General features: G+C 38.2%; 2 protein-coding genes and 1 non-coding gene across 8 annotated transcripts; 2 read left to right on the plus strand and 1 right to left on the minus strand.

The window, feature by feature from the left end:
* Window positions 1–6,352: 6,352 nt before the first annotated feature.
* On the minus strand, window positions 6,353–14,847 carry LOC149962267 (ankyrin repeat domain-containing protein 16-like). 2 transcript variants are annotated; one of them, XM_090179413.1, is made up of 6 exons: window positions 14,441–14,847; window positions 14,032–14,313; window positions 9,759–10,008; window positions 9,526–9,684; window positions 9,354–9,432; window positions 6,353–8,549 (listed from the first exon to the last, which is right to left on the minus strand). In XM_090179413.1, exons 1-6 carry the CDS (start codon window positions 14,623–14,625, stop codon window positions 8,470–8,472), a joined length of 1,035 nt encoding a protein of 344 aa, XP_090035539.1. In that variant the 5' UTR covers window positions 14,626–14,847; the 3' UTR covers window positions 6,353–8,469. The 2 variants fall into 2 exon arrangements, with proteins under 2 accessions (XP_090035539.1, XP_090035533.1); XM_090179407.1 differs by having other exon boundaries at window positions 9,526–9,687; window positions 14,441–14,846.
* LOC149962268 (uncharacterized) lies at window positions 8,497–24,627 on the plus strand. Of its 5 annotated transcripts, none has more exons than XM_090179436.1 (5): window positions 8,497–8,572; window positions 23,435–23,589; window positions 23,660–23,718; window positions 23,787–23,984; window positions 24,053–24,627. In XM_090179436.1, exons 2-5 carry the CDS (start codon window positions 23,568–23,570, stop codon window positions 24,620–24,622), a joined length of 849 nt encoding a protein of 282 aa, XP_090035562.1. In that variant the 5' UTR covers window positions 8,497–8,572; window positions 23,435–23,567; the 3' UTR covers window positions 24,623–24,627. The 5 variants fall into 5 exon arrangements, with proteins under 5 accessions (XP_090035562.1, XP_090035553.1, XP_090035546.1 ...); XM_090179427.1 differs by lacking the exon at window positions 8,497–8,572 and adding an exon at window positions 16,399–16,457 and having other exon boundaries at window positions 23,424–23,589; XM_090179420.1 differs by lacking the exon at window positions 8,497–8,572 and adding an exon at window positions 18,885–18,930 and having other exon boundaries at window positions 23,424–23,589.
* TRNAM-CAU (transfer RNA methionine (anticodon CAU)) lies at window positions 22,564–22,636 on the plus strand. The gene has a single exon. It is a non-coding gene; the product is annotated as a tRNA-Met (tRNA).
* Window position 24,628: the final 1 nt, after the last annotated feature.

Raw genomic sequence — 24,628 nt, forward strand, 5'->3', positions numbered from 1 at the left:
CTGATGGTACTATCACCACCAGTCTGACTGGTGCCGCTTCTGTTCTAAATACTTTTTTTGCCTCCACTGTTAACCCCCCTTGCCCCCTTCCACCTCACCCATTATTATCCTCCACTATTCCCCCAGTTTCTTCCGGTAGCTCTACCTTCTTCACGAAATTCTCTGTTGAACTTCCTGACATTATGCACCTTTTACGGAATCTTAATGTCTCTAAATCCCCTGGCCCTGATGGCCTGCATCCCTTCCTTCTTAATTCCCTGGCCATCTTCCTTTCCCTCCCCATTTACTTGCTCATATTCCGCTCATTTACCCTTTGTCAACTCCCACCTGCCTGGAAAGAAGCCCATATTACCCCTATCCACAAGAAGGGCTCTAGGGATGACCGTGCCAATTATCGTCCCATTAGTAACCTAAATCAAGTCCCCAAGCTCAGTGAGCATATAGCTAACAAACAAATTGCGGATTTTTTGCACACCACTAAATTTTTCCCCTTCCCAGCATGGCTTCCGATCCAACCGCTCGTGTCTTACTAACTTACTCCAAGCTACCAATATAGGGTCCAAGTGGTTGGACGAGGGCTATAGTGTCGATGTAATTTTCCTGGATTTCTCCAAGGCTTTCGACTCAATCCCACACTCCCTTCTCTTAAATTCCCTCTCCTCTGCTGGTATTAGTGGGGATGCCTCGCGTTGGCTTTCCAATTACTTATCGGATCGTAAGCAGAGAGTTGTACTTCAGGGACAGTCATCTCCCTGGAGCAAGGTTAGTCAGGGTGTTCCCCAAGGTTCAGTTTTGAGCCCACTGCTCTTCAACATTTTATCAACTCCCTCCCCAATGTTGCGCGTGTAGCTTTAATTCTATTATTTTCCGACGATTCCAAGTTATCGCGCAAAATTAAATCTCACTCCGATAATCAAGCACTCCAAAAGGATTTAGGGGCTGCGGTTTGCTGGGCGAATTCTCATGGTCTAGCTTTTAATACCTCTAAGTGTTCTACCCTCCATCTAGGTCGCAACAATCCCAATTTCTCCTACTCTATTGAGGGTGTGCCCATTAAATCGACTCTTTCTGAAAGAGATCTTGGAGTGTTTGTTGATCCCAGCCTCAGATTTTCTACCCATACCAACAAAGTTTCAAAACGTGTTCGTTCGGTGGCCGGGCTCATTCGTCGTAATTTTAACTTCCGTAGTCCCAAACTTATTAAACAACAGCCTTGCCCTCCCTATATTTTATTATTGCCGCCCCATTTGGACCCCTCATCTCAGTTTAGATATTTCCGCTTTACAAAAGGCCCAAAATAATTTCACTAAATTAGTCACAAAATATGAAAAACTCGATGCCCCAACTAGACTAAAGTCCTTATCTATTCCGTCTGTTCAAACTCGCCACAAAATCAATAATTTAAGGGAAAAAAGCAATGGCGCCGAGGGGCTGATCACTCCGCGTAATCGGTGTACAGAGCCGTACCTTTGACTGTACTAATGGGATTACGCGTAATCTTTGAAGTCCCTGCCTTTGGCAGTGCTAATCTAAGCGTAATCCGGTGTACAGATTTTCTAAGAGTGGTTAGCCCGAGGGGCTAACCACTCTTAGAAAGTCTGTACACCGATTACGCGGAGTGATCAGCCCCTCGGGTTAGCCCCTCGAATGGCGCTTGCTATAGCTCGGCTTGTATTGTTAAATATAGCCTTAGAAATCGATAATAGGCGTAATTTTCAAAGATAAAGAGTTATAAGAGACCAAACAATAAATCCTTTGGACTTAGAGCTCGGCGTTTGGATAAGAAATAATAACTTTATTCATTTTTATCCACAAACGAAAATTATCCGAAAAAAACCCGATTATTTTACATGTTAAATTGCTATATAGCCGTGGATAATATCCATGGATAAACAGTTAATCGTAATTTTTATGGTTAATCAAAACTTTAGCGGTTAATTTAGCTGTTTCGCCGAGCTCTATTTGGACTTTAAATATATACTGCAGTATTACAATGAAAATAAATATCCTTTCTCTAAACTATAAAACAAGGGCGTTTGTAATCAGCTGTTTTTGTGATGGTGTATTCTTATTGGTCGGAAAATAGAGAGCCTATGCGCGATTACAACCGGAAATATGTAGAACCCACGTGGTCTACTCGCTTGTCGAGAGTCGAGATGTATCACTTCGAAGTCGATTTCGATGAAGTATAGAATAGCGTTTATCGAGAAATGACTTCTCGATCGAAGTGATCGCCTTCGAGATCGACTTCGAGTCGACATCGAGAGTGAGATCGAGATAAATTAGAGAATAGCAGAGGTAGAATTTCCACTATTTACAACCCTTTTCAAATTCATTTTTCCCGCCGAGATCGACTATTTCCAAAAGTGCCACCGCTCAGGCGCCAGTGAAAATCACTTGCTTAGAATGGAATGTAAACAAACCGACATGTGGAATTTTTCATCAAACGTTTGGATTTTAAACTATTTGATGGTAAGTAGATAAACTATTAAACCGATATTTAAAGTGATGCAACTAAAATATTAGAGTAACGAGCATAAAAAAAACTTTTAATTTGTTTGACGTAAAAGTTAATAATTGCATTTTTTCATTAAATTTTAGAGACATATATAGTTGGAATAATATTATAATAGTGGCGCTCCCGACGGCCGTCGAAGACAATAAAAACCAAACTTTTATTTCGCGCCAATACATGGATTTGAAATTCTTTGGGTAGGCCGCCTGGTGCGAGTGTAGGGAGCGCGCGAAGTTGGCAATGATTCAGGTGACTTTTACTTGACGTTTTATTGGACAAAGTCTAATACTCTTTACAGACGAGGCTTATAAACCCGGGTTTAGATCCCGTTTTTGAAATCAGAGCTTATTTAGCTATACTGAAATGTGCTATAAAAATTTAACTTTGGTTTACCCAGTAACTTTTTAAATTCGGAAAAATATGTTATTCATTCAGAGAACTCCTGCTAAGCCAAGCATAGGCTTTTGTACAGGTTAACAGAACAGAAATGACAGGACTGTAATTTTAAAACCATAAGTGTATAAGATAGTAGCATAAGTGTGACGCTTCCTATTCTTCACATGCAAAATTTTTACCGAAAGTTATTCACAAGACGTTATGGGCTTCGTCAAAGTTTTGGGTCCGCTAGCTCCGCGTCACACGTAGCATGTGGGAGCGCCTCTCTAGGGGGGTTATGACGTCACTCCGTGAGGACCGTGACTAGCTCTCAGTAAAATATTCCCCAATATACGGTTGAGGTTGAGTGACAGCTACAGGAACCAGGAACTAAGGCTATGACGAACCAAAATGATTATGACGTCAGTTGTTGGGGAGAGTTTCATTCATAGAAATCTCATAGGTAACTAGAATGCTGCCGCCTACGGCCGAGCTTGACGCCAGTTCGCCTTGAACCTTCAGCCAATGAGAGGCCGTAGAGTGGTTCCGCCAAGGAGGATAATAATCCTCCTTGGATCCGCTACTATAGCGGGAGATAGGTGACGTCATTCTCTCTGGTGACATTAAATTCTTGGCAGAACCACTCTTTGAGCTGAGATCTGGCTGAGATCTGGCTATCGTCTGCCACGGCGTTTGGCCCATTTGCCAGTTACACGGCAGCATTCTAGTTACCTATGAGATTTCTATGGTTTCATTTGGCCGACTTCTCATTTGGCCGACCATAAAATACACGTTACGCCGACTGTCCATTTGGTCGACTGCACATTTGTCCGACTGAGAAGACGGACAAATGGACAGTGCGTTAGACCGACTACTCATTTGACCGACTACTCATTTGACCGACTGCTCATTTGGCCGACTGCTCGTTTGGCCGACTGTTCGTTTGGCCGACTGTTCGTTTGGCCGATTACTCATTTCGCCGACTGCTCATTTGGCATTTGGACGATACTAGGTGCGTTTGGCTAGGTACTGTCCTCTAGGTCGCGGTTTAGAAGTCCCAGCTTGGTTATAAAGAATGGGGCTGGGGGGGGCGCTGGTCCGGGCCCCCAGCGCTCGAGCGAAGTGAGTGCGCGGCGCCGTCAGGCGCCAATACTTAGAATACATTGCCCGTTCTATAAGTAAACCTAACACTAAAGACATAGATAAGGACAGACTATAGTATAAGAGTCGGTGAAATGAGCAATCGTTCAAATGAGCAGTCGTTCAAATGAGCAGTCGTTTAAATGAGCTGTCGGCCAAATGAGTAGTCGGACAAATGAGTAGTCGGACAAATGAGTAGTCAGTCAAATGAGTAGTCGGTCAAATGAGCAGTCGGCCAAATGCACCCCACCCACGCCTGATACAAAACAACAATGCCTTATAAATAGTGATTCCGCTCCTTGGTTTACTTGCTATAGTAGAAATGTTTACGGTAGGAAATCGACCTATGCCGGGACTATGCCACCTATGCATTTTAGGGAGTATCATGAATTATAAATGAAATTTTTAAGTTAGTATGAAAAAATGTACTTCTACAGATATTCGCAAGCTCCGTAGCAAGTTTATATGAGTATGAGTATTTTAATTTTGAAAAATGGGATCTTTCATACGAACGAGGCCACGGGGTTGAAATAGTGTGTAAAGAAATGTGCCTGGCAATACTGCAAAACCGCCAAAGTGTCGGTTTTTTTGCAGTGTGTGTGTGTGTCTGTCTGTGTGCTGCGAACGCGTTACCGGGGCAAAGTCGAAAAACCGTGTTAGCAAAACCACCGTGTGACGGTGAGCGTTAACGGATAAATTTTTCGGTTGTTTTTAGTTCCACATCGAGATATATATATCGAAGTGGGACTATTGCTATGGACGGATTGTCGTTAAGTGTTGTCTGTTTGTTTGTTTGTTTGGCGTCGTGGAAAGCGACTACACGGTAGATGGAGCGGCGAAAAATAATTCGAACCCAGATAGCTGCTGGCCTTAAAACCGACGCCTTTACCAACCTAGCTACGCCGCCCTCTTCGAATTCCACGCTTGAACTTTTAGCCTTGAACACTTTTATAGTTTGTATTTGGCTAGTTAAGTTGTCGCAATTGTCGTTCCTTTTTTACGCGTCATTTTACGTATATTTACGGCGTTTAAGATCAAAAACAAGTTGGTCTCATTCGATGGAACTTTTAGACGCGCAGGCAGCAGTGCCGTTAATTTCCGCCCCCTCCAACCAACCCCCTTAAAGGGAGAGTGACCGAATAAAACAAGTTGGTTTCATTCGATAGAACTCTTTGACGCGCACGCAGTGCCGTTAATTTCCGCCCCCTCCGACCAACCCCCTTAAAGGGAGAGTGATCGAAAAAAAACAAGTTAATAAATTCATAGGTAATTTTTTTTATGAATTTGCGAATTTACATGATTTTTGGTGCCTAAACTACCCAAATGTTTGATATAAATTTCCTAAACTAAACCCATTTTAATCCCAGTTTAAGAATTTCTTTAAATCATATTTCCACTAATTTCAATAATTTAAAAGAATTATGTTCGTCGTGTTTTGCTTACCTATTTCACCTTTGATACTTTCCGTCTATCTAACGATAGGAAATCACATGGCCTCAACAGCTTTTGTATTGGTTAATTTGGTTTGCCCACCCGGGTATCCTGAGGGTGGGCGGTGGCTACTCTTTAAAATAGGATGGTAAATTATATATCAAACGATAGGAAATCACATGGGCTCAACAGCTTTTGTATTGCTTTGTCCACCCACGTATCCTGAGGGTGGGTGGCGCCCAAGTTTTAATCCTTTAACTTAGGATGGAATTTTATATATCTAACGATAGGAAATCACATGGCCTCAACAGCTTTTGTATTGGTTTGCCCACCCGCGTATCCTGAGGGTGGGCGGTGGCCACTCTTTAACATATGATGGTAAATTATATATCAAACAATTGGAAATCACATGGGCTCAAAAGCTTTTATATCAGTTTTCCCACCCGGTCTCCTGATGGTGGGCGGCATCCACCCTTTCACTTAGGGTGGCAATTTATATATCCAACGATAAGAAATCACGTAGCATCAACAGCGTTTGTATTAGTTTGCCTACCTGTGTCTACTAAGGGTGTATGGGTTTGCCCACTCGAATACACTGATGTGGAACTAATATTACGGCCTGGGCTGACTTGTTTTTTCGTTAACGCTCACCGTCGCGACGGTTTCAACTCAGTTTTATTGGAAATTTGGTTATTGTGATGTTTATGTGTAGTGTGGGAATGTTGAGTTTGTTTTATGGCGGTTGTGAGTGTTGAGTTTGTGATTTGTATGTATGGTTGTTTTATCTCCATCTTCTTCTTATTGAATTTTGGGACGGACCGAGTGCTGAGGGTTACGTCGGTCTGAGGGTTACGGTTCTTTTATAAAAGCATAAAAGAAATAAACTACAGAAACTTTTCAGTTTTATTTCCTTAATCGTCACAGCAAAGGACAGTTTCTTCATTATTTTTTTCAACAAGCGTTTTTCGCTAAGCGTTACAATCCATAAATAGCTTAGTGAAAATTACTAAATTACGCTAATAGAAAATAAAACTCTTAAAACTACTCAGATCCGTAAAAGTCGCTATTATAAATTTAAATCAGATATACATTTACAATAGAAAAAAAAACATCTAAAAATGGCAAAAAACTTACAACAGATATTCGATTTTTCAATTTTTCGAACATTATGCCTAGTTGCCTAAATCAAAAACATTATCACATTCAAAACATTTTGTCTATGACCTCTTTTTTTTCAATCCCTAGAAAGCTTTACTCAAGTTAATTATTGGCAATTAATGCTAATTTAGAGCTTAAATACACCAAATGTCAATTACGTTTGTCTAATTTAATAGACCACAGGCAAGAAATGGCAATGCAAAGAAATTAACTTTTAATTTTCATTTTAGTACTCATACCAAGTTTGTAATTTTTATCTCAATTTCTGAAACAATTAGCTACCACAAATTAAAACTAGCGTAAAGTTTTGTGAAATACAACCACTTTTTGCCAGTTACACATTATTAATATCTATAATTTCAAATGGTAGAGGTTATTTCATATTTTGGGTTAGTGTTACTCACTGAACTTTATTATTTTTCCATATAAATTTTTTTTTACCCATACCCTTTTGGTTAAATACAGCCATTTATAAGTTTAACTATTTTGGTTGAAATTTCAATTTTCACAAATGGTTTAGCAGTTAGTTTCTAATAAAAAATTAGCAAAACATCTTTTTAGTCAAATTATACGTTTTTACTTATTTCATTATGATGACAGCCACTTATTGTTGTGGAAGTGAGGTTAAGCTTTAATGAGATTATGGCTAAACAATAGCGAACACTGCCTAATTTTGGGGTATTCAATATCCATCGTACTTGAAATTAAAATTGTGTCTATGGGAGGAGAAATATGAATGCCCCTTTGTTAAAAAACTCAATTGCCTCTACCAGTTGATAAATTAAACTTAACTTTTTTAAATTGAGTAAAGTGTTCCCTGGTTTTAAAACTAATAAGCTCCCAAAAAAGTCTTGAAATTACAATTTTTTTTTCTCACAAATGGAAGATATATTCAAAAGTTACTAATTATTCGTCTACATTACAATCTAGACTAGAGATACGTAACTGATGAACCAAATGCATAATGACTAGCCTCAAACAATTAGATTCAATAGTTAGGCAATTAATCTAAGTTCATCAAGTGATGAAACGTGCAATAAAATGCAGAGACTTCTTTAAAACAAAACATATTTACACATTTTTTTTGTACATTTAAATTATAAGCTGCCATTTATGTTAGTCACCATAAAATGAACATTTTGGATAATTGTGCTATTTTCAACTACGTTAAACATAAATTATCTTTTTTCCATAAACGCTAACGTTTTTACCACGCTGTGAATTTTTTTTAAGGCACAATTAAAGTACGTAGTTTGTATTTAATTTTTTTTCTTTTCATTTCAATTAGAAATCAAAAATAGTTTTTATTTTGAGTATTTTATTAGTCGAGAGGCGAAAATAGGTTTTATAGTGCTTTTGCATTGTGTTAGAGCATGAAGTATTACAACTATCGTATCCAGGATGCGCATTAACACGACTCTTTTTCAATAAAAGATTCCATCCAATTTGGTCTCACACACCCAATTGTAATTAATTAGCTTTCGGAAAAAAATTTTAAACGCTTTAAACCACAAATAAAATTCACATCCTAAGTACATTAGTTTAAATGCTCTCTCTTTTGCTAATTGTTGCTTACGATATCGTGAAAATTTTAAAATTATATTGGGCAACATGACTGGGTCAAAAATGAATTTAGAAAATTAGATTTGATAATTTGTTTCCTTTTAACCATATCACTTATTCGTATTTTTTTTAAATAAAATTAATCGCGCTTTAGCTAATTATATTTCTTAAGCTTTAGAAAGCGGTTTTAAATTCAAATTAAAAATCGTGCTCGTGCGCAGAGTGAGGCAGGGGGCGACAACCAGGGTAACTTTAGTTTTGCGAATGCTGCCGGCTATAATAATGATTTACTTATTATAATATTTTTCAGCCTCCTTGAGCAAAAGCCCGCATTGGTAGTGCTCAGCAGCAACTGCGATGTCAAATGCTAAAATATTAAAGGAACAAAGGGTAAGTCTCTTAAAATTCAACGATGGATATAGAAAACCCACCATGTAAATTTATTAAAAAAAACCATCTGCCTGGCATTTCTTAAGTGTAGATGTTCCAAGGTTAAGTTTAGAAAGAGTGCCTGGGAAGTTACTATAAATAGGGTCATTCTATGACAAATATTCACAGTGTCAACCCTTACATTTTATTAACATTCGATCTAAGGACTTATTTTATGCAAAAAAACTGATTTCTAATGTCCGATAAATGGTTTTAAAGATATTAAACTTTGAAAAATTGAAGAAAAAGGTAAAAATGCTTGACCCCTAAAACTAAGTAAGGTAATATAATTTTAGTAATACTTTGATTTTAGAATTACAAAACTGGTTTTAATTTCTTTTAAAAGTACTTCTCATCTGTTTTCCAAAAACACATTGGCTTCAACATTTGACCCTCTAAATCAACTTTAAAATATTTAACATTTGAACTTAGCACGTAACAGCTCATTAAATTATATTATTTTTGATTTCCCAGATACTTCTTAAAATAATATTTTGGGATTTTTGCATTTTCTTGTTAGTGCTCTAAAATATGTAAGGTTGCCCATCTGTCATGGAATCACTCAATACCCCAATAAATTCCAACTATGATACCCAATCAAAAAATCATGTATTTAACAAAAATCAAAATCATCATATTTCTATCTAGATCCAAAATAACTAATATTAACCAGTTCCAAAAATTTTAAAACTTGTGCAATCAAATAAAATTGCAACAATATTATCAGGAATTAATTATTTACCTCGTCTGCCTTTGAAATCTTTTATACGTATATCGGCACCCATAGTTAGCAGAATTTCTACAGCTTCCTTTTGATTTTCCTAAAATTTTTATGTTACGTAGGTGTTAAAATACTTATAATAAGGTATTCCGTGTATGAATAATTTTATGAATATGCAATTTTAGTATTTTACCTTTGCGGCTAAGTGAAGGGCAGTGTGACCGCATTCGGAGGTAGCATTCTTGTCAACTAGTTTGTTCATAATTATGTATTCGATGTTTTTGCAAGCTCCAGCCTGTGCTGCTATATGGAGACAGTTTCGGCCCATAACATCCTTTTTAGACACATCCACCTGCTTGGGAAATTAATTTATAATTAAAAGAGATTTGGGCTAAATTCATTACTTCCAGTGGTTGGGTAACGTACATTAAATTTTTTGTGGAGCATGGTGATAATTTCGGTGTTACCAGACCTAGCTGCGTCCATGAATGCAGTGGTGCCACAGTTGTCTTGCGCGTCACGGTCGATTTCTGTTCGTGTTAATAGTATTCCAACTGTTTCGACTCTTTTGTGAAGACAGGCCGTGTGTAAGGGAGTTCGGCCATTTTTGCTTACTGTCTGCCATAGATTTTTATTCAGATCGAGCAAATAGGTTACAATATCTGTGTGACCCTCTCTGAAAATTCACAATTGCTTATTCTTTATTAGGTATATGTTTATATTCATCCTTGACTATAGGAAACTATAAACAATATTTTAGGGTAAATTAGGCGTATTTAAATGTACTCTCGGTATCGGCTGTATAAAAGTGGTATTTAAAAGTGCCCATGGCTGTATGATAGGAATATTTAAAGGTACCCTCGGCGGTAAAGATAGGGGTATTTAAAGATACCCTCGGCGGTAAAGATAGGGGTATTTAAAGATACCCTCGGCGGTAAAAAATAGGGGTATTTAAAGATACCCTCGGCGGTAAAAAATAGGGGTATTTTAAGATACCCTCGGCGGTAAAAAATAGGGGTATTTAAAGATACCCTCGGCGGTAAAAAATAGGGGTACTTAAAGATACCCTCGGCGGTAAAAATAGGGGTACTTAAAGATACCCTCGGCGGTAAAAATAGGGGTATTTAAAGATACCCTCGGCGGTAAAAATAGGGGTATTTAAAGATACCCTCGGCGGTAAAAATAGGGGTATTTAAAGATACCCTCGGCGGTAAAAATAGGGGTATTTAAAGATACCCTCGGCGGTAAAAATAGGGGTATTTAAAGATACCCTCGGCGGTAAAAATAGGGGTATTTAAAGATACCCTCGGCGGTAAAAAATAGGGGTATTTAAAGATACCCTCGGCGGTAAAAAATAGGGGTATTTAAAGATACCCTCGGCTGTAAAAATAGGGGTATTTAAAGATACCCTCGGCTGTAAAAATAGGGGTATTTAAAGATACCCTCGGCTGTAAAAATAGGGGTATTTAAAGATACCCTCGGCTGTAAAAATAGGGGTATTTAAAGATACCCTCGGCTGTAAAAATAGGGGTATTTAAAGATACCCTCGGCTGTAAAAATAGGGGTATTTAAAGATACCCTCGGCTGTAAAAATAGGGGTATTTAAAGATACCCTCGGCTGTAAAAATAGGGGTATTTAAAGATACCCTCGGCTGTAAAAATAGGGGTATTTAAAGATACCCTCGGCTGTAAAAATAGGGGTATTTAAAGATACCCTCGGCTGTAAAAATAGGGGTATTTAAAGATACCCTCGGCTGTAAAAATAGGGGTATTTAAAGATACCCTCGGCGGTAAAAATAGGGTTATTTAAAGATACCCTCGGCGGTAAAAATAGGGGTACTTAAAGATACCCTCGGCGGTAAAAGTAGGGGTATTCAAAGCGACCCTCGGCGGTAAAAATAGGAGTACTTAAAGATACCCTCGGCGGTAAAAATAGGGGTATTTAAAGATACCCTCGGCGGTAAAAATAGGGGTATTTAAAGATACCCTCGGCGGTAAAAATAGGGGTATTTAAAGATACCCTCGGCGGTAAAAATAGGGGTATTTAAAGATACCCTCGGCGGTAAAAATAGGGGTATTTAAAGATACCCTCGGCGGTAAAAATAGGGGTATTTAAAGATACCCTCGGCGGTAAAAATAGGGGTATTTAAAGATACCCTCGGCTGTAAAAATAGGGGTATTTAAAGATACCCTCGGCTGTAAAAATAGGGGTATTTAAAGATACCCTCGGCTGTAAAAATAGGGTTATTTAAAGATACCCTCGGCGGTAAAAATAGGGGTACTTAAAGATACCCTCGGCGGTAAAAGTAGGGGTATTCAAAGCGACCCTCGGCGGTAAAAATAGGAGTACTTAAAGATACCCTCGGCGGTAAAAATAGGGGTATTTAAAGATACCCTCGGCGGTAAAAATAGGGGTATTTAAAGATACCCTCGGCGGTAAAAATAGGGGTATTTAAAGATACCCTCGGCGGTAAAAATAGGGGTATTTAAAGATACCCTCGGCGGTAAAAATATGGGTATTTAAAGATACCCTCGGCGGTAAAAATAGGGGTATTTAAAGATACCCTCGGCGGTAAAAATAGGGGTATTTAAAGATACCCTCGGCGGTAAAAATAGGGGTATTTAAAGATACCCTCGGCGGTAAAAATAGGGGTATTTAAAGATACCCTCGGCGGTAAAAATAGGGGTATTTAAAGATACCCTCGGCGGTAAAAATAGGGGTATTTAAAGATACCCTCGGCGGTAAAAATAGGGGTATTCAAAGATACCCTCGGCGGTAAAAATAGGGGTATTCAAAGATACCCTCGGCGGTAAAAATAGGGGTATTCAAAGATACCCTCGGCGGTAAAAATAGGGGTATTCAAAGATACCCTCGGCGGTAAAAATAGGGGTATTCAAAGATACCCTCGGCGGTAAAAATAGGGGTATTCAAAGATACCCTCGGCGGTAAAAATAGGGGTATTCAAAGATACCCTCGGCGGTAAAAATAGGGGTATTCAAAGATACCCTCGGCGGTAAAAATAGGGGTATTCAAAGATACCCTCGGCGGTAAAAATAGGGGTATTCAAAGATACCCTCGGCGGTAAAAATAGGGGTATTCAAAGCGACCCTCGGCGGTAAAAATAGGGGTATTCAAAGATACCCTCGGCGGTAAAAATAGGGGTATTCAAAGATACCCTCGGCGGTAAAAGTAGGGGTATTCAAAGCGACCCTCGGCGGTAAAAATAGGGGTATTTAAAGATACCCTCGGCGGTAAAAATAGGGGTATTTACGAGGGGTAAGTCAATCTCGGATGACCTGTACCACCGAGTTCGGGTACTTAGTACTGTTAAAGGTACGGATTTTTAAGAGTTCACGAACTGTTATTAGCACAGTCAGAGGTACGACAGTGTACACCGAGTTCGCGGAGTGACCAACCCCTTGGGTATTTAAAGGTACCCTCGGCAGTATAATAGGGGTATTTAAAGGTACCCTCGGCTGTATGATAGTAGTATTTAGAGGTACCCTCGGCAGAATAATAGTGGTATTTAAAGGTACCCCCGACTGTAAAATAGGCGTATATAAAGGTACCCCCGACTGTAAAATAGGGGTATTTAAAGATACCCTCGGATGTACAAAAGGGGTATTTAAAGGTACCCTTGACTGTAAAATAGGGGTATTTAAAGGTAACCTCGGCTGTAAAAATAGGGGCATTTAAAGGTACCCTTGGCTGTAAAAATAGGGGTATTTAAAGATACCCTCGGCTGTATAACAGGGGTATTTAAAGATACCCCGGTTATACAGCCGAGGGTATCTTTAAATACCACTATTATACAGCCGAGGGCAGGGTTGGCATAGAACCAGCCATACCGGTTATAACCACATGGTTAAAACCGGTTATAGGCAGACAATTTCTACTTACATATGTAAAAGGCACTGTTTATATTTTAGCCGGTTATAACCGAAAAAAACCGGTTATAGCCAATTAAAACCACTGGTCTGGATTTTTTCAAAAAAGCCGGCTTTTTTCCAACCCTGGCCGAGGGTATCTTTAAAAATAGGGGTATTTACAGGTACCCCCGACTGTAAAATAGGGGTATTTACAGGTACCCCCGACTGTAAAATAGGGGTATTTACAGGTACCCCCGACTGTAAAATAGGGGTATTTACAGGTACCCCCGACTGTAAAATAGGGATACCCTCATCTATATAACATGGGAGTTTGCAGTTTTTCTAGGTTATAAGTTAAGTGCTTTAAAATTATAATAGATTTAGTATGTTTTCTACTAAAAAATCATACTTGGCACTTCAACCGTATAGGGAATATCTTCATTGGTAATGCAAATGTTTTTGTTATTAATGGATTGAACAATTTTTTTTGACGTGTAAGTTTCTAACACACTCTTAAGGTTTATTGTTTTATTACTTAAGGGAAACCTGACATTTATAGAAAGTTCAACTCTTAGAGGTGTACTCAACAAGGTGCTAGAATAGAGTTCTCTTAACTGCTAGGGGCCACCAGCAGAAGTACCTTTAAATATAAAGTGGATGGCAGCAAAAGTACCTTTAAATACTAAATGGGTGCCAGCAAAAGTACCTTTAAATGTTATAGGGGCACTAGGTGAAATACCTTCGAGGGTTATACTATCACTTAGAGATAGACTTAATTTTAATTTAGCCAAATTAAGCTAATGAGGAAAGTATTGAAAAATATATGTACCTGCAAGCGAGATGAAAGGAATTCCATCCATCTTTATTATGCAATGCCGGGTCCGCTCCGGCATCTATCAGTGCCTTGATGACCTTTAAGTTATTTTTTGTGCATGCTAGCATCAAGGGTGTCCAATCGGCCCTTTTTAAACTATCCACCTTGACATTTTGGGCTAAGAGGTATTTGACACATTCCAGCTGGCCAGCTTGAGCGGCTTCGTGGAGCGGTCGTTTACCGTCGAAATTAGCTTGCTCAAAGTTTATTTGGTTATTGTTATCTTCTTTAATCAGCCTGAAATAGAAACGGAATCACGTTTACGACTCTGGGGAATCGAAATCGGTGCCAAGAAAGCGAATCCCTCGCGAGTCTAATTGGTGGCAAGTGACGGGATTTAGAGTTCTAGCCGAGGCCTACTTACTTGAAAATATCAATAGCCCCACCCCGCGCTGCAACATGTATGATGGTATCCTGGCTCTTGGGATGACAAACGTCGTTCCATGATATCCCGTTATCTTGACTTTTCTCGGCCAAAGCCTTGAACTGGTCGATCTTATTTTCTTGGGCCAGCCGCAGCAAATCGCTATGAAAAGTATCCAGAGTCATTTTCGTGGCTTCTTAATTACTCGTAATATAGACAATTAATCTCTCAGCATGTTCGACGCAGTTCGCGAGAGAAGATTTTTTGGCAAGGGGGACAGCGACCTCAAATATGACGCTCTCTCTCGGAGACTACGAGTCTGGCTTCTCCCTGATTGGATGGTCCTGGACGTCAATATTCCCAAGGTTCTTTCGCGGATAAAACGTCGTAGATGGCGAGAGTGTTGCTGTTATTCTCACGCGATAGCTTTGCCGCTTTTGAAATGCTGAGAAGTTTAGTTTAGACCTAGGAGGATGGATACGGGCAAAAGTAAATAGGGGGAGAAAGTCTGACACTTGGGTCCAACCGCACGACGTCTTATTTGAGGGGTAAAATTTTTGGTCTTCGGAAATGACTCCCCCCTCGCCTCTTTACAGGGACACAAAGATATCGGTTGTACTCCGCTACGATGAAAAATAGTTCTCTAGAAAATAAGTGAATAATATACTTTTGCTTTCGATAATTTGGTTAATTTAGTTCCTAAATAAAGTAGATATATGATAGAAACTAAAATGCGACATTTTAAAAATAATAACACGACTTTTGAAAAGAAATAGACCGTAACTAGAATAACGCTCACTTAAATCATGGAGGGCGTGGCGCCATCTAAGAGCAGAGATCGGGACTAATTGATAAATCTACGATGTTAAGGCCTAACAATTTGCAAGTTTAACTGAAATAATAGCTATAGTTACGAGCTTTTTTGTTTATTTTACAATTGACATAGTAATTATTAATTCAAATCAACCGTTATCGAAGGAAATAATGGTCAGCATTTGACAGAGAGACTATTTGAAATCGAGAGGCGGTGACATGGTTGCCAGGGAATAAAATTCAATATTTTCATCTTGATCGCGGACCGGAATTATACCACAAATGCACTACTTCGTGCGTAATGTGCTATCCTTATTGGTTAGAAATATCACGTGATCACTAGCTCTTTAAAAAGGGTGTCAAGCATGGTGGAAGGTAAAATCAGAAGGCAGTGATAGACTTTCTCCCCCTATTTACTTTTGATACGGGTCATTTATATTCCTATTTTAGACCAACTGGAGAGAGTACCCTTGGAAGACTTTAAAATGCTGGTTTTACAGCTTCTTTTAATTATTGGGTAGCTACAAAGATCTTCATACCATTTTGAGTTTGAGGAGCTTAATTTTTCCAAATTTGGGGGGCTTCGAAGTTCGAACACCATGCGAACACTTCCTATTTTTCATATTATTTTTTTTTAGTGAGAGTCATTAGCGAGACCGAGTCTATAGCCAGATTCGTCGCAGTTTAGCGTGGCGATTAATATTTGACTGCTGATGCGAAAATATTTTATTTGAAGTCATCTATTTTGTGCTTGGAAAGAGATACTACACCTTAATCTTATCCAAATGGCAAGAAAAAAATGTTTTTTACAAATCAGAATATTTTAAAGTTGTCTCTGTGCACAACTGTTCTATTTAAAGTTTTTCAAAAAGTATATTATAGAATAGTTGATTTTATAAAAAAAAGTGATCTTGCCCAACTTGTTAAAATGTTGCTCTTACGTCACAAGACACTCACTGTCTAGTTATAGCCATAGCACGCTCGATTTGCACACGCGCTAGAAAAACCTATATTGTAGAGCGCGCTCGTAAACTTATAAAAGTAAGTGACTTGTGACGTAGGAGCCACATTAAAACAAGAAGGCCGCGTTACGTTATAAAAAGAGTTTTAATTTTATCTGACACATGCGCAGTTAGACGAAAAAGCGGACGAGAATTGACCGGTACTCGTATCTCAGCTTGACCTCGGTGACCTATGACGTCAGGTCAGTTTTCTCAAAAATTGTTAAATTCTAATAGTTAATTTTTAAATCCAATAGATGGCGGGGCGGTTATTGAAACTAGCTTTAGTTATCGCGTCCGAACCCTAGAAATAGAAATAAGACTAGAACTAGCAGGATTTAGATTGTGGAATCGCCAGTATTCTTTGTGGGAACACGCCATCTATTTAAAAAAAATTAAGTTTATTTTTTTTTTATTAGATGGCGCACTCCTGCGTGGATTAGTAGCGATTCCACTCTCATGGCAGCCTTCTAGCTTGCCCGTTTTCTAGTCTTATTTCTATTTCTATGGTCAGAACAAAACACACAAAATTAAGGTTTGGAGTGCACTACTTTTGAGTGCACTAACTAATAGTGCTCGCTCGATTAGCTCGTTCGGTCAATGACTAAATATAAAAATTGCAGGCAAAAAAAATTCTCAAACGAGGGCACGTCAAAAATTAAACCAAACCAAAAATTATTATATCGTTCGATTAATGCTTGTAGGATGTCCCTCAAATCAAGGATAGGTAGCCCTCCGGCCAGCCCGGGTTTTCGAAACGCCGGCAGCGCCGTCGATATTAAGGGGGCCTCTAAACGTGGGACGTCTTGTTTCTATTCCCTCTAGGACAAATTTTGGCGGTGCTTCCTACATGTTTTGTCCTTGACGGAATCTAAAAACGGATTCTCTATCGCGCATGACCCACCGACGGCGCTGCCATTTTTGGTCCCTTGCCTCATATCCCGGCCACCTGAATTCATGGCTTTAAAAGTCGCTTGTTGACTTAGGCCTAAGGTGGTGCCTTGAGTATTAGCCTAGCTGATCCTTCTAACATATACGATCCTTGCTCAAATTCTCGGTCCCGATAAATCAAGAATCAAAATATTTGGCTCTCCCCTAATCAATAGCTCTTTTTCTAAAATAATATATACGCATACATGTATAAAAAGTGTTATTTTTTGGAGCGCGCGCTTCCTAATACTTCCGTGTAGAGGGTCTCGTGCGTTTTCGCGCGAGCTCAACAAAAACCAAAATATGCGCGCGCTCTCTAATAGCGTTTTCCATTTGATTGCTCAAGATTCGCTCCGTATCTGTCTCTGACGTCATAGATCTCGCCCCTATCGATTAGAGTAAAATGGAACACGCGAAACGCGATCGGAGCAAATCCGAGCACGCAAATGGAATATAAAATATTGATCAGAGCGATCTAGAGGGTTCGAGAGCAGTCAAATGGAAGATGCTATAATTTTAACTGCACGATGAATCTAACGTAATCACGTGACCTCTCGTATTTTATATAAAGAGCTATTACAAAGTACACGACATAACGTAGCAGATTTTGCGGTTAGTGAAATCCGCCCATCTTTAATGATGTCAAGAATGTTATTTATTTATATTTGTGGAGAGTGATTAGGTAAAGCCATAGAAATAGAAAAGAAATAGAGGCACTATTGTATCTGGCGAAGTGGACCGCGAGTTCCGACCCTCTTTTCGCCAATGTAGGAAGCCATGAGATGGGCAGATTACGTGGCGCCATCGACGCGCGGTGAAATGAAATACATTATGCCTTTTAGAACATCAACTGTCATTTGATGTAAACAAAGGAAGGATAGATGGCGTTGCAAACTCTGCCCAACTCCGCTTTCATACATGCGCGGGGGGGGGGATGAATTTTCCCGGTCAAAAACGGGGGTGCCTTAACGCGGTAATCTTCCCTCTATTTTTTTTCTATCTCTATGGGTAGAGCCGATTTTTTGCGGTTTTCCCTAATCCACCCAGGGCCGCCTTATCCATAAGGCAGACTAGGCAAAGTGCCTAGGGCCTATGAAGACTAGGCAAAGTGCCTAGGGCCTATGAAAATTTTACGAGACATTAGGGCCTACGATTCCATATAATAGGGCCTACGAAGGTCCGAAAAGTCGGTAAATGAGAGATTTTTGCCTAAGGCCTACGAAAAGGATAAAACGGCCCTGAATCCACAGTCTACCATTATACTCCTCCCCTTAAAAGAAAAGGAAATCAGCCAGGTATCTGAATGGTTTCTTAAAGGGGAACGGTCAAGCTTTAACCAGTTAGATAGCCCTATAGCCCGTTAAAAACTAAAATTTATGGCGAAAATCGCATAAAAAATATTGTGGTTAATTTTTAATAAAATAAAGAAATTTCGGGAAATTGAAAAGCGCGCGTCCGCCGTGACACCTGGTGAGAAATCGATGAGACAGAAAAACAACGTAAAAGCGCGCGCTGCTGAAGACGCCAAAAATATGTTTTGCACGCGCGGGGCGTTCCAGTTATAAGAGACCTAAGCCTAAATTGCGCGATTTTTAAAGTGAGGATAGTTCGCAAATCGGTCACTAAGGTGCTGCTGGCGTTGGCGATACACCTTAAGATGGCAGCGAAAATTCAAACCCAAATACTTGGCGTTATTTTGCGTTTCAACTTTTTAGGCCAAAAAATAATTTTTCAAGACAAAATAAGGTACGTGTTAGTATATTGAACGTCTTGTTAAACTTTTGATACGGAAATAAGGCCATATTTGGAAAAGCTTGGCCGTTCCCCTTTAAAACTGACGTCTTCCAACGTGATTGAAACGCGGGTGACTTGTCAAATAAGACCACCTACGTGTTAAAAACACGCTAACGCAGTGTTGTGTACAAATTTCATTGGACGAGCCTTTACGCTGAACGTTTTACGGGCGGGGGGAAGACAATTTCCGAATTTTCCCCTTCCGACGGCAGCAGGCGCTAAAGCGTCTAACCAATGAAAAATGTACGCGAGAAAATGCACGACTTATGACGGGTTGCGTTCTGCTTGTGTGGGGTACTGTGTTTGTTGCTCCTAGATGTCACCATGGTGGCCGCGGATCGTCTTAGCCTAGTCATTCCACCCGAGTACAATTGATGATACTCTAAAAAAAAGCCAACCCTCGAATCCAGGATCCGTCTGAACTAAATATTAATAATAGCAACATTAATTTTTCCGAGTAAAAAATACAAACTAGTTTTGGAAACGGGTTACCGGGGGAACGCGAAAAAGTAACTGTGTAATATAGATCTAGGTCTGACAGAAACCTATCGTACAATAATAAAACGCTAAAAGCAAGGCGCCCAAAAACGTCCTTCGGAAATTCGTGGTCCACCGTCGCCTCTAGCGAGTCAATTTGGCTATTGCCCATTGTTTTTTGTTTAAAATTACTGGCAAACCGGAATAGAGGATTAAATTCGGTTTCGATTATTTTACGAATTCTTCTCGCGGAGGTGATCTTGTGGGTTTTGCGATTTCCCATCGCCCGTTCGAGGTAAGAATCGTAATTATTTTTATCCGTGACAATGGGTTTTGTGAATTATTATCTTTTTATGGACGAGTCAAGTTTTTTGTATGTAGTTCAATGGTTCGTGAACTGTATTTAATGCCGGTGAAACTCGGGTCAAACTGAGGTGGTTGTTGTTATAATATTGTTATTTGAAGGATAAATTAAAAGTAATTAGACAAATGTTAGTTATACAGGTATATTTAAATGGAGAAAATGTAATTACTATATTTTACCCATTCTGGAAAATATATTCCAATTTCTAGATTATGGGTTTTGCCAATAGTTAATTACTTAATAACATTTTGGTTTGATAATTAGTAGACCGAACGCAACAATGGTTAAAGGGTCACACTGGTGTTTGAAAAATCTATCTAGCTCCTCCCAGGTCCGGACTGACCAGGTCAACTGGTCGGCGATCGCCGAGGGCCCACGGCTCAAGGGGGCCCCAAATTGCTTATAATAAATTTTTACTAAAGGTCCTTTAGACGAGTTTGACGTTCAAAATAAAAGTTTCTGGCCGTTTTCTCTTAGCAGCCATTTTGTTTCTATTTTAGGTAGAGAGCCGAACGAGGGCTTCAATGAAATAAAACCCTCACGAAATTAAAATAGGTGAAAATTAATGCCCTACCAAAATTAGGGCGCGAGCAAAGCTGGAAATAGCCAAACCCCTCCAAAATGACGTCATGAAAAAAATATAAAGTATGTCGTGCCTACGCTTGTTCGAAGCGTCAAAATATTCGGAAACATAATCTGGTTTCATTTTTCAAATCAGATTTGTGGTTGTAAATTTATTGAAGAAATAGTGATGACGGAAACATGAAAATTAACCCTAATTTAATTTTTAAGTGAAACAAAGCAAGCGTGAAAGTAGTATTTAAAATAATATCGCTATTTGGGGTGAAGCAAAAAATATCATGGTCTCGAGAAAACGGCCAGAAACGTTTGATCGGGACTGTACGTAGAATCTAATACACTCTAAACGTTATTTGTTGACCTATAAATAAGCATTTCGATTTTTATATCATACCCCCACACCTCCCGGTAAGGGGGCCCCGTATTCAGTCGGGGCAGGGCCTCCAAAGGAGCCAGTCCGGGCCTGGCTCATCCTCTTCCGTACCTCGTGATAACAGATTCAGAGAATTTTCCAACCCTTTATTGAGCGGGAAACTAATGATATTCAAACGCAAAAATTTCAAGTGTTTGTTTAATCACTTTCAGTTATTAGTTCAAATTATTTGTTTTAATATTTATTTTCAAAATCTTTTGTGATGATCAAAATATATTTATTACATTTCTGGAATATCTCTAATTTCTACCTTTCATCGTTTTTGAGATAAAAAATGTCTTATGAGGTGGATTTTCCGACATCAGTTTTTTACCTTTTACGATTGTATTATATAAAATAACGTATTTTAAAATAATTTAATCGTGATATACTAGACCTTGAATTTTTCTAAAATATGCGGGGAATTATTTTTTCTTCGTCAGTAAAATTTTTATATTATTCAAAATTTCATTTAAGTACTTTACAAAATATCTTTAAAATAAACCCACCTGAAAATTCTTGTTTTTCGGTTTGTTTTTTGTAAGAAAACTAATAAATTTTATTTTTCTAAATAGGTCAAAAAAGTTGGGTATAAACAAACGGTATTCAGGCTGCTCATAAATCAAACATATTTCCCGATAAGTAACCCGACGCTGTATAAATGTTTATTTTCCCATTTCCCCGTATTAGCTTCACTGTTAGATAATACCAACGTAGAAATTCCGAGTGGTAATATGACAAAAACTCGAAATTTTATTTTAAGCCCGCGTCCAATGTTTTTAATCGGGTCAAAGGTCGAAATGGAAAAGATATTTTTTTCCGGATTCTAAAAAGTCCTATACAAAGCCGAGTTTTAAAAGAAAAAACCCTATTGTAATCCTAGATAATCTTTTTATACACAGAACCTCCCCCCATCGGAACTCGAAAAACGAGAGTTTTGGCCGTATTATATCTAGAGAAGTTAAGAACACTGAAATATACGTCTAGAAAATACGTAAATATATCAAGCATTTTTTAATCCTCACGTAGAAGCATAAGTCGTTAGGCTTAGTAAATGCCTTAAAAAGATTGATTCGTTCTACGAAAAAATGAGTCTGTAAGATATTAAGAACGTAAGATATACGTCTATGGAATACGTAAAGATTATCTCCTATTTCTTAAATCTTACAAGAGTAGACGTAGTAGTCGTTAGGCTTAGTAAATGCCTTAAAAAGCTCGATGTGTTCCACGTTTTGTTGTCGTAATTTGCGATCTTAACGTCTATTTAGCCATTTGAGAATTAAAAAAAAGGTTTCGTAGTATATGGTTAATTTGCATTTCAATAGTGGATAAGACTTTTTGTTTTCCAAAATTTGCATATTATAATTGTTTACAGTTAGAGTATAAAAACTTTTCTTATTTTCGTTTCCGTAATTTATGCTTGTTAATTTTACCTCTTGTCTTATTTCAGCATTATTTAATTTTATGACCAGTCAGTTATATTAAACCTGTTAGGTCCTGATGGTTTCACCCATTGTCTTTAAAAATTCCTGTTTTTAGAATAATTTTAAACTCCAATTGTCATAAATAATTATCCAAAAGAACGATGAGCAGCTTTCGAAATCTTAAAATTAGTTTGGAACTAGTTTCGTTGCGGGATTCGATCTCGCGTTTTTGAGTTTTTCGCGCCTTCGTTCCTATTGGATAAAAGGTTTTCTCTGCGTAGATCGATAGAGTGTCTTTATGTTAAAACAGTATAGCTAGTATTACAACCGCCTCGGTAGCGCAGTAGGCAGCGCGTCAGTCTCATAATCTGAAGGTCGTGAGTTCGAGCCTCACCCGGGGCATGTTATTTTTGCTTTCGTTGTTAAGTTTTAATAATCGATGATTTAAAAAATATTGTCTGTTTATTCAAATTAACACTTCTTGCTAGAAGTATATTCAGCTTTTAGTGTAAATTAAATAAATTTTGTGTTTATTATATATTGTAGATATAGTGTTTAGTGTAATTTTGAAAAATTATCAGTTTAGTGTAAATGAAAATAATTCCAAGTTTAGCGTAATTTATAATAATTCAAAGTTTAGTGTAAATTAAAATAATTCAAAGTTTAGTGTAATTTAAAATAATTTACAAAGTTTAGTATAATTTAAAATAATTCAAAGTTTAGTGTAAGGTAAAATAATCCAAAGATTAGTGTAATGTAAAATAATTCAAAGAGTAGTGTAATTTAAAATAATTCCAAGTTTAGCGAAAAATTAAAATAACTCAAAGTTTAGTGAAACTTTAAAATTCTCAGTTTAGTGTAAATTTAAAAAAATTATCAGTTTAGTGTAAATTAAAAAAATATCAGTTTAATGTAACTTAAAAATATTAGTTAGTATAAATGTTTAGTTAAAAATTTTATAATTCGAAGTTTAGTGTAAATTTTAAATATCTTGGCTTTAGTGTAAATTTTAAAAATCTTGGCTTTATTGTAATTAAAAATGTACGTTTTAGTGTAAATTTAAAATTCTTGGTTTTAGTGTAAATAAAAAATGGGCTTTAGTGTAAATGTGAAACGGTTCTTCTCTGTTACTGTTCGAATGTTTCAAAAAATGCCAAAAATAACTCGTAAAGTTTTAAAATTAATATAGTGCCTTTAAAGTTGGAGGAACGAAAGAGGACATTAAGGTCAATAGAGAAAACTAGAGAAGAGCTCTTTCAGGAACCCTGGTCAGAGTATCAGAGGCAACGAGCGTGAGAGAAAGCGAAAGACGTCAGAGCTGGAATGCTACAAGATGAAGATTAATTTACTGCAAGGTATTACTTTTGAATAACATTATTGATCTTATAGTAATTAAAATTAATTAATTATAATTACATTTTACAGCCTTTGAGTTAGTTTTATTTCTGGCTATTTCGTTCCACTTCACAGTTTATTGCGATAAAGTATGTCTAATTTCAATTTCATATTTATTTTTTAAATTATTATTATTATTAATTTTAATTTTAATTAGTATCCCTTATTAAACAACATACCAGAAACAAATTTTTCGTGTTGGAGAAGATCCCCAGGATACTATGCGGACCCCAGTGAACATTCGCGCTGTCAAGTTTATCACATGTGCCAATCTTCGGGCAGAGTTTTCAGCTATTTATGCCCCAATCACACTTTATTCGATCAAGATAGATTGATTTGTGATCATTGGTTCAAGGTAAATAATAAGTTATTTGTGTTATTCACATTTCGAATATTTGTTATCATAACAGAAAAAATTTTCAGGTAAATTGCAGTAACGTAGAGAATCGATACAAGGTGAACGATCAGATATTTTTGGAATCAGTGGCAAAAACACCCAAAAGACGCGCCAATAACATAGCGCGGGGCCTAGCTCCGCCTTTACCACGGCGCAATTCGAAGCAACAACCATCTGGCGGCATAATCGCGAATGTGACGTCCATTTCTTCTACGTCGGCTGTCACGCGTCGGCGAGGACTAACCCTTACCACAGTTGTGGCCACAGTCTCACGGGTTCCAATAATTCCCATTGACCATAAAGACGTCACTTTGACCACTCGACCTCGGCCCGGAGGAGCGGCGCGCAGGAAGTTAATTTTTGCGTCTCCGGATGACGTCATCATCCCGCCTAAATTTAACGACACCTTGACTCCTCGTAGAATCGATATCATGGACGTTGAGAAAGCGATTGTAAAGGATTTTGATCGTTTTGAACCCGTCAAAATTGAAGGAAGAAATAGTATAATCGAATCGGCATCCAAAGTTTGCCTCGGTTGCTTGGAGTACTTCATGAAGGACAAAGTCACTTGTACGCCTTGCGTTGTTCCACGGTAGTGGTTT

The sequence above is a fragment of the Leiobunum rupestre genome, chromosome 1 (assembly GCF_980474605.1).
Source record: "Leiobunum rupestre chromosome 1, qqLeiRupe1.1.hap1, whole genome shotgun sequence".
NCBI lineage: Eukaryota > Metazoa > Arthropoda > Arachnida > Opiliones > Sclerosomatidae > Leiobunum > Leiobunum rupestre.

Excerpts from the sequence above, each read along its gene's own strand:
- LOC149962267 (XM_090179407.1), bottom strand. The coding sequence starts at position 14,625 with ATGACTCTGGATACTTTTCATAGCGATTTGCTGCGGCTGGCCCAAGAA. Across the intron at positions 14,314-14,440 it reads GGGGCTATTGATATTTTCAA|GCTGATTAAAGAAGATAACA; the intron begins GTAAGTAGGCCT and ends TTTCTATTTCAG. Across the intron at positions 9,433-9,525 it reads CCCTTCACTTAGCCGCAAAG|GAAAATCAAAAGGAAGCTGT; the intron begins GTAAAATACTAA and ends TAAAAATTTTAG.
- LOC149962268 (XM_090179436.1), top strand. The coding sequence starts at position 23,568 with ATGAAGATTAATTTACTGCAAG. Across the intron at positions 23,719-23,786 it reads TCACAGTTTATTGCGATAAA|TATCCCTTATTAAACAACAT; the intron begins GTATGTCTAATT and ends AATTTTAATTAG. Across the intron at positions 23,985-24,052 it reads TTTGTGATCATTGGTTCAAG|GTAAATTGCAGTAACGTAGA; the intron begins GTAAATAATAAG and ends AAAAATTTTCAG.